Source organism: Vigna unguiculata, chromosome 1 (assembly GCF_004118075.2).
Source record: "Vigna unguiculata cultivar IT97K-499-35 chromosome 1, ASM411807v1, whole genome shotgun sequence".
Classification (NCBI taxonomy): Eukaryota; Viridiplantae; Streptophyta; class Magnoliopsida; order Fabales; family Fabaceae; genus Vigna; species Vigna unguiculata.
In genome coordinates, this window is record NC_040279.1 from 18,791,925 (window position 1) to 18,805,733 (window position 13,809).

The 13,809-nt window shown below is 32.6% G+C and overlaps 1 protein-coding gene across 1 annotated transcript; it reads right to left on the minus strand.

Moving 5' to 3' along the window:
• Positions 1–3,832: 3,832 nt before the first annotated feature.
• On the minus strand, positions 3,833–5,704 carry LOC114189166. The gene is made up of 4 exons (XM_028077874.1): positions 4,886–5,704; positions 4,580–4,803; positions 4,312–4,499; positions 3,833–4,167 (listed from the first exon to the last, which is right to left on the minus strand). The coding sequence occupies exons 1-4, from the start codon at positions 5,702–5,704 to the stop codon at positions 3,833–3,835; spliced, it is 1,566 nt and encodes a 521-aa protein (XP_027933675.1).
• Positions 5,705–13,809: the final 8,105 nt, after the last annotated feature.

Sequence of the window (13,809 nt, forward strand, 5' to 3'; positions counted from 1 at the left end):
GAAAAAACTAAATTTCCCAATAAAGTTTACATAGTCATCCCGACAAACAGGTTCATCTAACTCGCAGATCCAACTAGGGCATCTTTATCGTTTGTTTTAGCAAAGGTCTTGTGAGTGTCGAAAAGCTTTAATTCTTGCTTCAAAAGTATAACTAGAGATTTCTAATGAAGCTCTCATATGAAATCATGACAAAGTTCAACAAAGCAAAGCCAGTAATCGATGGTATCTAAGAACTTAGAAAAACCTAGAAGCACTTGAAACACCAAATACCAAAGACAAACCTAGAAGCATTTGTGAAAAAACCCAGGAGCACCAAATACCCTATAAAACCCTGAAATATTTGACAAAAGTTGTAGACCATAATATAATCTTGGTGTTTGAATCAGTATCAAAATCCTAGTCCAAATTACCCCAAAATGATGAACCTATAATGAACCAACCTAGAACAAAACTCCAAACCTCATAATATGAGATAAATCCCAAACAGAAGAACTACGACAAAGACTACAATACGGAGGTACGCATAAACTTGTAAGAAAGGGAGTATTCTTAGTAAAAGGAAATCACCTATCCATAAACAATTTAGTGAAACTTCTTCTAAGGAGAAGGGAACAGAGAAAACGTACCTAGTAAGGAGAAAGGGAAAAGGAGCGGACAAAAGATTTAAAGACTCTAAGGGAGATGCTTAGGAGAAGATGAAGTAACTGCTGAAGGGAGTTTGCAAATGATGGAGAGAGCGATTATTTAATGAAGATTTGAAAGTACAAGCCCGTGGAATAAAAAGGGACCATTATGTGATGGACATGTGGATATGATTCCAGAACAATGATGACAAGATCATCGAGAAAGTTGTAAAAGGGGATAGACGGATTTAGACAACCTTTGCGCTTCAAGAAGGTTCAAGTTGGAGGGTTGTGTATCATTCATAACTTAATCGAGATAGAACGAGTTGTGAAAAGGTAAAATTGAATCATATATCAAAGACTTGAAGATCAACAGATTAAGGTAAAGGGGAGCTAACATGGATTGAACGTGAAGATTAATGGATCAAGGCCGAAGGAAGATAACATGGATTGGACTTGAAGATGAACTAATCAAGATGTACATAGGCCGACGCGGTTAAGGCAAATCATTATTACAAGCCGATAAAGTGGATTAGGTTATTGGGTTATAAGTTGGCGGCCCAATACAAAGTTGGCCATAGGATTGTAAATTTTTGTTTTGTACTTCTAAAAGATAAGTAAAGGATATTTAAGAGTGATTCCAGGGAACTATTAACTAGTTTATATTATCCTTGTACAACTTATATTTCATTATCTTTGGGGGGTTTATGTAGTTGAAATATTATTTTTTACACGGGGAGATTTGTAATTTGTAACCATCTTGTCATTATCACTTTGTTTGTAAATAAAAAGGCACTTCCAAGGCTGATACATTTGGATTTTCTGACTTGAAATATTATTAACATTGAATCTGATTATTCACTCTCTATATTTGTTCTCCATTAGGGCATCCATCTTTTTACCGGAATAGAAGACTTTTAAACACATGCAATGAAACCATCACACACAATCCATCTTTAACATCAACCTCTTCAATACATTATCATAAAACAACTTCATTCAAAACTTAACTTTCTTTGTTGAAGTTCAACAATTGAAACCTATAAAAACTAATATGGATCGCTTCTTCCTGCTGCCCCTTTTTTCTTCTTGCATTCCCCTAAATTCTAAAATTCTCATTTTACCTTTCATTAAAAAATATGGTGAAAACCCTAATTTGATGTGCACATTTTTTGTTTGTTCGTTCTTCCTTCCTCAATGCCACTTTGTACCTCCATCCATTTTTTGTCCTTAGCTTTCTCCATTTTCCCAGCACTGCTTTGCATCTCCATAATTTAATCGTGTATAGTGAATTGTGTATCATGAAGGTATATTATTATACTATGTATATCATCGTATGTGATCTATTATTGTAACTTTTGAGTGTGGAAGAAAGAAGTAAGTTGTAGGTTGAAATTCAAAGTTTGCATTAATTATAGGTGAAAGAGATGAAAGATGATGGAGGCAAAGCAGGAGAGAGATTGAGTACTAAAGTTGAGAGTAGGTATAAAAAAGGCTTAAATACACATTTGGTCCCTATTTTTGTCAAAATTATTCAATCTGGTCCCTATTTTGGTTGTTTGTTCAATTTAGTCCTCGTTTTGGTAAAATCGCATTCAATTGAGTCCTTTTGGCAGACGAAGTTAAAATTTTAACGGCACAGTGACACGGTGTAACTGTTTGGCCTACGTGTTAGTTTTTGGTCAGTGACGTTGGCACAGTAAACTTATATGGTCGTTGGAAGTTTAAAATTTAGGGAAATTGATTTGGGGAAGAAATTAGGGTTTGAGAGGTGTGAAGCAAAATTGTGGCCAATCTAGCTGTTTCACTCCATCCAGTGTGTGATTCGAAATTGGCGTTTGAGAGGTATGTCTCGTCACCACTCGTCTTCCTCCTCTTGTTGTAACAGTTGGGGGCAACAAAGTTATGGTGAGTCTCATATTCGTGGTTCCAAGGGTATGGATTTAATCCCCATTTGCAAATGTGGAGAAGTTGCAGTGCTTCGAGTGGCAAGAACTTTGAAGAATAATGACAGACAATTTTGGGGTTGTTCTAAGTTCAAGAGTGCTGCTTGCAGTGATAATGTGTGGTGTAACTACTTCAAGTGGTGTGATGAAGAATTTTGTGATGAAAGAGATGGTATTATAGCCCAACAAAGGATGAAGATTTCTGAACTGGAGATTTCTGTGAGGGCTATGAAGAAAACGAATCAATTTTTGTTACGATTAGTTATTGTTGTTGTTGTAATCTTTGTAGTCATGCTGCCAATAATGTTTAAGATTCAATGTCTGTAGTTGAGGATGATGATTTGTTGGTGTTGATGATGTTTTGTTGGTGTTGAAGTTATGAATGTAAAAAAGCAGTGTTGTAACTTATGAATGTTGTGTTTGTTTGTAATGAAGCAGGGTCTAGTAATGTGCAATTTAAGTCCCTATTTTAAGTTCATACTTTAGTTTAAAATGTGCAATTTGGTCCCTATTTTAAGTTTAAAATGTTCAATTTGGTCCTTATTTTAAGTTTAAAATGTTCAATTTGGTCCCTATTTTAAGTTTAAAATGTTTAATTTGGTCCCTGTTTTAAGTTTAAACTGTTGAATAGAGTCCCTGTTTTATAACACAACCTGCCAAATAGAAGTGGAAAATAAACCAACATATAATTGAGTCCATATTGAACATACACAACCTGCCAATCACACAAGTCCAAATTCCAATCACAACTCCAATCTTGGAGACCAATATTCATTCAAGTGCAATCAAAATGTGCTGAAGTCATGGAATTCAGATGTTCAACAAAAGTGTGCTGGACAAAAAAAGTTAACAAACATAGTACCAATTACTACAAAATTACTACCAAAACAGGCCTAAATACATCAAAAGTTGTCTCCTAAGTAGGCCTAATTAAAGCACAGAAAATGTTGTTCAAGTTGGTGGTCTTCGAATCTGCAATTTCTGCCTGCAGCTTGGTTGCCCAGTCTGTTGTGAGACTTCATGTGCCTGCTGTGAAGGTTGTGTTGGTTGTGTGGTCTGCTGACTTGATGGTGGTGGTTGTTGTGTAGGCTGTGTTGCTTGTGTGGACTGCTGACTTGATGGTGGTGGTGGTTGCTCTGTAGGCTGCGATTGCTGAGGGAGTTGTGGACAATTACTTCTGTTATGTCCCACTTCACAATATACCCTACATCTCTTTTGATGGCCACCTTTCCTTAACTCAGTATCATTTTTCTTTAATTCCCACTATTCCAATCTCCTCTTTTTCTTTGGCCTCCCAGGTAATCTCCTTTTGAGGGGGGGTTGGACATCATTGTAGGAAGTCCTCTCCCACAGCAGCTGTCCATTCACTGGATAGATTATGGAGTGGTATGTTTCTTCATAAGTGCAAATTCTGAACCAGTGTGGTATGAACTCCTCTGCATTTAAATTTAAAAACCTCATTGCAGCAAGTGCATGGCAACAAGGAATACCACTGAGCATCCATTTCCTGCACGTGCATTGGTGTGTCAATGTTGACTTTGTACTTCTCTCCAATAAGTGAAATGTGCTTGACTTCAAAAATCTTTTCTCCTGACCAACTATCAAAGCATAACAGGTTAGCAAATTCAATAAATGATAAATATTAATTGTGTCAAAATGCTTATTTAAATACCTTGGAATCTAGTTCTTTGTTAAGGCTGATTCTTCTCGCAACCTAGTTGTAATCCTTGGGCAGATTGAACCTTTAAAAGCTTTCACCTTCTTCCGGTTTTTGGCCCACCTCTTCATCAAATAAATTCTGATGTCCTCTAGCATTGATACAATTGGTTTAGTCCTTGCATCAATTATGACACTGTTGAAGGCTTCACTCATGTTGTTTACTAGAGTGTCACAGATGGCTTGACTTGTGAACCTAGATCTGGACCAAAATCTGAAAATGAAAGTGTCACACAAAGGTTAGCAACACCATAATGTGTAACAATATTGTGAATATGGATGATAAACACAAACCTTGGTGGAATGGCTATGAGGTATTTGTAAGCCTCAAGATTGGCTTCTTTGATATTTTTCATTTCTCTTTCCCAAGCTTGGGGATATGTACTCACAGCAGCCCGCCACATTAAATTCTTCAATTTCTTCCCACCAAATTTTTTCCTAAAAATGGCGTACAAATGGCGCATGCAGAATCTTTGTTCTGCTCCAGGTAACATCTCCTGTATAGCAAGCATAAGTCCCTGTCAAAAAACAGAATGTGAAATGAATAAGTCAACAATTCAAACATTTCAAAACTTTAATTAATTAAGTAATGGAATTTACCTTTTGTTGGTCTGACATGAAAGTGATGGACTGACATACTTCTGGCCCACCTAAGTCTTCAATCAATAACTCCATAAACCAAGTCCATGTTTCTTTATTTTCTACTTCAACAAGCGCATAGCATAGTGGCAGCATCTGGTCATTACCATCTCGACCAACAGCCGTTAATAATTCACCCCCATATCGTCCTTTCAAAGAACAACCATCCAACCCAATTATTGGTCTACACGACACAAAACTATCTTTACACGCTTTTAAACAAGTGTAGAATCTATTGAATGTGGCTTGTCCCTCCACGTCTTCCACTTTCAGTTTGATTGTAGACCCAGGATTGGATTTCAGCAACTCATTTGCATAGTCATAAATTCTCCTAAACTGTTCTTTAAATGAACCTTGGACTTGGTCTGCTGCCATTGCTCTTGCCCTGCGAGCCATAGACCAAGACACTCTAGTATTCCATTTTCTTACAGCCTTGTTACGTATTTCATTGATTTTTATACTTGGATTTTCTCTCAGGTCTGTCTCCAAAGTCCCACTCAACCACTTAGAATTGATTATATCAATGGTAAATTCCCTACTGCAAGTGTGAACATCAACAACTTTCCTTAATTGCCAGTTATGATGGGAAGTCAACAAAGCACAATAAGCTAACCAGGGGCAATTTCCTTGGGCCCCCACACATCTCACCCTAATTCTACGCTTATCATTCTTAACAAATCTTATATTTCTTCCACTATGAATTGCATACGTCCTAACAACATCTCTGAAGTGTTCCTTGTCAAGGAAATATGTTCCCACTTCCCACTTGTGGTCTGCCATGGATTTTGGCATCACAAACATCCCAAAAACATCTCCATTGTTATCCTCTTATTCACAATCAGATTTTGCACCACTCAATAATTCATCTGACACCCACTGATCATCAGAAAGACCTCTATATATGTCTTTTCGCACCTTTCCCCTGTGTTGACTGTCACTTTCATTCTCTTCTTCACTTATGCCCACTTCAACTGCAACAGAACCCACATCATTATCAGAAGTATTGCTGTCCCCCATTATATTCACAGGAATATCAACAAATTCCTCATCTTCAGTATCAGATTCATCCCAACTATGAACCTCTGCCTCAATATCCACCTCATCCAAACCTGCTGCACCACCCAAATTAGCTTCAGCCTGACCTCCCAAATCAACTTCAACCTTACCTTCATTTCCACCTTCATCCTCACTTGCTGCACCTCCCACTTCAGCTTCAGCCTCACCTCCATTTCCACCTTCATCCAAACTTGTTGCACCACCCAAATCAGTTTCATCCTCACCTCCATTTTCACCTTCAGCCTCACCTCCCAAATCAACTTCATCCTCACCTCGATTTTCACCTTCATCCTCACCTATTGCACCTCCGAAATCAGCTTCAGCATCACCTCCCAAATCAGCTTTACCCTCACCTCCATTTCCACCTTCATCCTCACCTACTGCACCTCCCAAATCAGCTTCAGCTTCAGCCTCATTTCCACCTTCATCACCCAAGACAACCTCACTCAAACCTCCACCATGTCCCAACTCAGCATTAACTTGAACAATCGCATATTCCAAATTATCATCTATATCATCATCTACAACTACTGCTTCTGACACAATATGAACCACAAACAAGTGGACTTCTCCAATACGCTTAGCAACATTTACCATATTAATTGACCTATTATCATCATACAACAACGGCAACCGTCTATCTACAGCATACCATAATTTTTTAACTTCTAAATAGCCCATTAACTTAAGTGTGTCTAACACCTCAAAATACCCCCATGTGTCTAGGTCACATGACCACTGATCAATCAATCCACCCACATATAAAAGCCCATCATTTTGAACAAAATGTCCACCATGGTGGACCACAACCTTGAATCTCTGGTCACACATCTAAAAACAAAAAATTATATGCTATCAATTAAACAAGGGACCACACACCTGAAACATGAATAAACAAAGGGGAACACAAGGGGACCACCGAACACATATAATATTACCCTACCCACTATCGAAAGCGACAATACAATACACAATAAACCATAAAGCTGTAAAATCCACCGCAAATCAACCACAAATGAAGAGGCAGTACAGAAATCAACCCAAAAAGTTCAACTTTTTAAACACTCAAACACAAAGATATAAAACCCACCGCAAATCCAACACAAACCCACCACAAACGAAAAATACAACTCCAAGACGAGTCAATAGTACTAACCTGCACCTGGTTGACGCTCCAAACTTGAATGCGAACCTCCAATCGCAATCTCCAACCACAATGTCGAAGAACCTTCAATCGCAATCACGCTCCAAACTTGAATGCGAACCCTAACTGATGAACTCTCCAGTCACAAAAACCCTAATTTTCTTCCCCTTTCTGACTAACCCTAGGCCATCTCTCGAATGTTCTCCACGATCTCCTTCGTTCCCACTTCACTCAAATGATTAATCCCCTTTCATTATCACTTTTCGTTGCAATAAAATCACATTTGATTGCCTAAGACTTGGGTGCTCGACGTTACCTTGTTTTTCACCTTACCATTTGTAAATTTTTAATTGTTTTAACTTTTTAATTTATTTAACTTTTCACCCCAATTTATTTTTAACGATACACTGTGCCAGCATGTATTCAAAAAACTGACATGTAGGCCAAACAGTTACACCGTGTCACTGTGCATGTATTTAAATAATTTATTTCAAATTGTATATTTTAAAACGTGTTTCTAAATCTAAAAATACCTTTTTAAATGTTTATTTTGGAGTGTAATTTCTTTTAAATATATTTTGGATTGTAAAATTCAAAAAGTAATTTTACATTCAAAAATATCTTTTGAATTATATATTTTTAAATATATTTTGAACTGTTAAAATATACTTTTAGATTCAAAAATACCTTTATGATTGCATAATCCAAAATTTAAGGAATAGGGTGCATAAGTAATTTTTATCTTTTCATTATAATTTATAATAATATATAAAGAGATTTTCTTATTTACATTTAAAATACTAATTTTATCCTTTAAAATATAATTATTTATTAAATTTTTAAAAATTAACCGTTATTTTTACAAATCTACTACCTAAACAAAATATTATGGATAATACCAATTTACCCTTACTTAAATTTTTGACATGTGTACATACTTTTGGTTATTTGGTCATCTTGCATCCCAATACTACCTAATTTACTAAAACGTTCTTTTTACTTTTCTGATAATACAAAAATGCCACTATCTACAATTGTGTTATTATTATTAATAATATTATTAGATTATTTTTATTATTTTTTATTATTATAATTGTAATATTATTATTATTACAATTATTAATATTATTATTATAATTAAAAATATTATAATTATAATTATTTTATTATTACTACTTACATTGTAATTATTATTATTATTATTATTATTAACATTATTATAATTATAGTTATTATTATTATTATTCTATTATTTTATTCATTATAATAATATATTATTATTGTTATTACGAATATAATAAATATTGTAATAATAATAAAATATTAGTTATTATAGTTGTTATTTTTAGTATTATTAATGTTATTCTTTTTATTATAATTATTACATTAATAATAATATTATTATTATCATTAAATAAAATTAATATTATTTATAATAATAATATTTTTATTATTAATATTATTATGATTATTATTATTATTATATTTTTGTTTTATTTACGGTAAGAAAAAATATTAATATTATTATGAATATTTTTAAAATAATTATTATTATAATTATAATATTATTATATTAATTGTTATTGTCATTATTATTGAAATTATTATTATTTATAATTTTATTTTTGTTTTTACTATTTTTTTAATATTAATATATTAATTTTATACCTCAAATCATTATAATTATTTTTAATATTATTATTTTCATTATTATTATTATTATTATTATTATTTTAATTATAATATTATCATTAATATTATTATTATTATAATTATTATTATTTCAATATTTTTTTATTATTGTTATTTTTTCTATTATTTTATTATTATTATTAACATTATTATTAAAAATAATTTTATTTTTATTATTATTATTAATATTGTTTTATTATTATTAGAATTGTTAATACTAATATTATTTTTATTATTAAAATTATAATGATTATTACTATTACATTTTTGTTTTATTTATCTAAATTGTTTTTATTAATATTATTATGCATATTTTTATAATAATTGTTATTATAATTATTATATTATTATATTAATTTTTATTATCATTATTATTGAAATTATTATTATTTATATTGTTATTTTTGTTTTTAGTATTATTTTTAATAGTAATATATTAATTTTATACCTCAAATCATCATAATTATTTTTAAAATTATTATTATTATTATTATTATTATTATTATTATTATTATTATTTTATCACGGGATATTATTATAGCGGAATTATTACTATTATTATTAGTAGTAGTAGTATTAGTAATAGTATATTGAAATACACATCTTATTTTTATTTAATACGGGATCATATATCAATTACTTCCATTCTTTTATTTTATTGTTGATTTTGTAAGTCCCTCTTATTTCAGCCCTAATATTTAAGGGTTGCCCAAAATCTAATGGGCCTCAAGACTGGCCCATTGGGTGCCAAGGCCCCTAAAGCAGCTAAGGTCTCTCATTCTACATTCATTTGCAAAATCAGTGCTCTCACTCTTCCCTTTACTCCTTACAGAAAGCTCTGCTAGGGTTTAGCCCTTGGTTCTCATCAAGTTAGCTCAACCCTGTCCTCTTGCTCCATGTAAGTCGTTTTCAACTTGTACTCTTCCATCCAGTTTATTCTTCATGATCCCAACTAGGGTTTGTTTGGGTGAGCTCGTTTTAAAACTATCCCACTATTTTTCAGCTCTCGAATATGCTCTTAGAGCTACTGTGCTCAACTGTGGGGTGTCGAAGTCCTTTGCTAGCTTATTTCCAAGTAAGGGAAGTTAGGGTTTCGCGTTGTAAGTCATATTTGTTGGTTCCTGTTGCTTGTCGTGATTTTGTATGCTTGAGTGAAGTTCTGATGGTATGAATATGAACTATGTGATTGGCCTGATTAAATAACTGAACTGAGCACGCGTGAACAGTGGAGGGTTCTGGTTTTCTCGTCCAAGTAGGCATATCTCGCCTAGGCGAGATTTACAGCAACTCGCCCAGGTTGTCTACGCGAGCTGTCGCTCAGGCGACGAGCTCCTATTTTGAGCGAGAGTCTATCTCGCTCAGGCGAGGAGGTCTCGCTTAAGCGAGAGAACACGAAGGCCAATGTTCCCACTTTTTGAGCCCTCGCTTAGGCGAAAGGAGCTCGCCTAAGTGAGAGAAGCCTCTCGCCTGAACGAGGCCTCTCAGCCTGCGCGAGAGTTGAGCGAGAAAGTGTTTGGGTCCTGTTTCCTTCTTTGTTTTTGGGTGTTTGCTACATGTTTGGTTGGATTGCTATGTAAAAGCATGAGATGAGTGTTTATGCATGAGTAAGATGGTTTATGGATTGTGGATGATGAGTTTTGCATGATCTTGACATAAAACATGTATGGGATGATTGGTTATAAAAGTGATATGGAATTGGTATGAACAATGATGTAAAATGGTTGATGGAACATGATGATTGGTATGGTTAGGACGTAATTCCACGATAGTTTCGTGGTGGTGCCTCATTGGTTAGGGCGTAATTCCATGAATCTCTAGGTGAGATCTCATGGTGGTGCCTCATTTATATAATTTAGTAAAGATTCAAGGTAAGGATTGTATCCTGACAATCTAAAGAGTTGGTTAGTCTCACATAGAGCGTACTAACTAAAGTGGTGTGAGTAGCAGGAGGCCTGGAACACTTTAAGGGCTAACCTTGTGTGTGGAGGGAATGAGACATTGTAACAATTAGCTCGGTAGAGTAGTAAGGGTCACCACAAGTGCAAGTGTCCGCTGAATCCGACTAATTATATGTATCCAGATGAGTCGTGTCTTGAGTCTTAGTGTATTGCTTGCAAGTCATAACATGAGTGGTTGACATATGCATATTAGACTATGAAATTGTATGTAACTTTTATGCTTTAACTTACCTTTTGCTTGTTTGATTGTTTTGTGTGTGGTTTTATCTCTTTGCAATGATCATCAATTTATTGATGTGAGCAGATGCGAGAACCCCTCGTGGTCAACAGGGAAACGGTGATTCCGCTGTATATTGTCAACCCCTTTCACTATTTTGGTTACTGTTGGCATGGTGATGTGCCTTAATTTCTATTCTGGTTTCTTTTGGATAATTGTAAGGAGTAGTGTCTATACTCCAGGACTTTGTCTCTTATATTATCTATGTGACATTTCCTTTAATTAGGTTTATTAATTAAATGGGATGTTACAGATTTTCTTTAAATCTTTGAACTTAAAAAGTAGTTACTAAAATTACTAAATTGATACAACTAAAAAATATATTATATTGTGATAATTATATTGCATTTAATAATTATTAGTATTATATTACTATATGGGTATTATTATTCTTATTGTTATTATTATTATTATTATTATTATTATTATTATTATTATTATTATTATTGTTGTTGTTGTTGTTGTTGTTATTGTTGTTATTATTATCACTACGGGATATTATTATATTGATATTATTATTAGTATTCAAGAAGGATAGAATGATAGAGGACTATCCCAAGATTTCATACAAGAAGAACTTGAAGATGAACCTTTACAATTTAAAGGACCTATGACAAGGGCAATGAGCAAGAGATTAAAAGATCAAAACTATTCAAGGCTCCTAATGCTACAAGCAATCTGAAATTCAAAGAATATGAAGATCATGGCTTGAAGCACATTTGAAGATAGTTTTTAGGAAAATTAGTTTATGTTTTTAGACTTTGGGTTTCCTCTTAGAAATTAGTTATGTTCTATGTTTTTAGGCTTTGGGCTTTCTTTTATAAATTAGTTTATGTTTTGATGTTTTGGGCTTGGGTCATCTTGTAAGGTTCTCATGTTTTCTTAAACTTATATGCCTATATATAGAGGTACCAAAAACAATGTAGGGACTTTTAGTCATATATTGAATTTGATTTCATTAAAGAGAGGATTCTCTTTGTTCTTGGCTTAGGCCTCCAGTTCTTATCAAAGATCTTTGTGGTGAATCTTCATTTGACTTATCAATATGCTAGATTGTGGTGTCCTTCCTCTCTGTTTTATTCTGCATTCTTCTCTGATTTATTCGTGCCGTGCCTTTTGAGGATTCAAATTCAGAAACGATAGTACTCTTTACTGGATAGGATCGTATCACTCCCGGATTTTATTATAGTGATATTATTATTATTATTATTATTATTATTATTATTATTATTATTATTATAGTTAGACACACATTTTACTTTTGTTTACTACGGGAGGATATCTCAATTACTTGCAATTTTTATTTATTGTGTTGTTTATTTATATATACACATGAGTATTATTTGAATTCAAATGAGTAGTTAGAAAAGTAGTAAAATAATAAAATTGAAAATATTTTTTTTATTATGAAAAATTATTTAAATTTAAAAAACAATAATTAAGAGGATAAAATTTTAAAAACAAAAGGATGACACTAAAGATGTGTATCAATCTACCTATACGTAGTTGTTGTATTATTATTTTTTTATCACAACATATAATTATAGTGGTATTATTATTAGAAGTAGTATAATGAGACTAGAGATGGCAAATAAACCCATCCTCGTGGGTATTATCCAAACTCGTTTCCGTTTTGACGGGGAATCCCCGCATTGACTGGATATGGGTATGGGGAATCCCCGATTTTTTCAATTGGGTATGGGGATGGGATGAGGATATACATATCCCCGCCATAATACCCGTCCCCGCCATATCTCTATCCTCGTTTAAATTATTAAAATATTCACAATTAATTAAGTAACCATATATATATATATATATATATATATATATATATATATATATATATATATATATACTTTCCATTTTTTATTTCTTTTAATTATTTGGTTTGTTATGAAACTCATTCGTATCTCCAATATATTTTTTATCTTATCATAACCTTTATGTAATTATGTTAAAATGATGTATGTCGATAAAAAAATTGTATTTATATTATTTTTTAATATTTTTATTTATTGTATATTTTTCTTTCATATGAGAATGTTTAATACTCTCAATTTAAGTGTTTAATCTCATAAACATTTCATTTACTAGGTAATATAAAAAAATTACTTATTATTATTATTATTAATTTTTGTTTCATTTGAAGAACTTTTTTTGTTTCGCTAAAATAATTTTTGTTATTTCTCAAACATTGAGTATATATGTTGATATTTGAAAATTTTTCTTAGATCTTTAAGATATTTTTCATCTTATCATACCCTTAATTATACATTTGTTTTTCTTTGTGCAATTCCTTTCAATAGTCTCCAAATTGTTTATAAGACACACATTTGTTAATTTTTTAATATTTTTATTTTTTGTTTATTTTCATCATGTAGAATACTATTTTGATATATTTTATCTAATTATTTTTTAGGTTTAATTATACCTTTGGTCCCCATTTTCGTAGTAAAACCTCAATTTGGTCCCTTCCGTTAGTGGTACAGTAACACCGTTAGAGGGGGTGCCACGTGTCAATTTTTGGATTTTTTGAATTTTTTTTATTCTATTTATTTTTTTGAATTTTTTAAAAAAATAAAAAATTTGCCACGTGTCAAGCTGTCGTGTCGTCGTGCCACGTGGTAGTGACAAAGTGATGTGACAGTGACAATCACACATGTCACTTATATGACATGTGTCATTTCCACTTTCTCAATTTGGTCCCTTTATTTTAATTTTTGTCTCAATTTAGTTCCATTTTTGTAAAAATTGA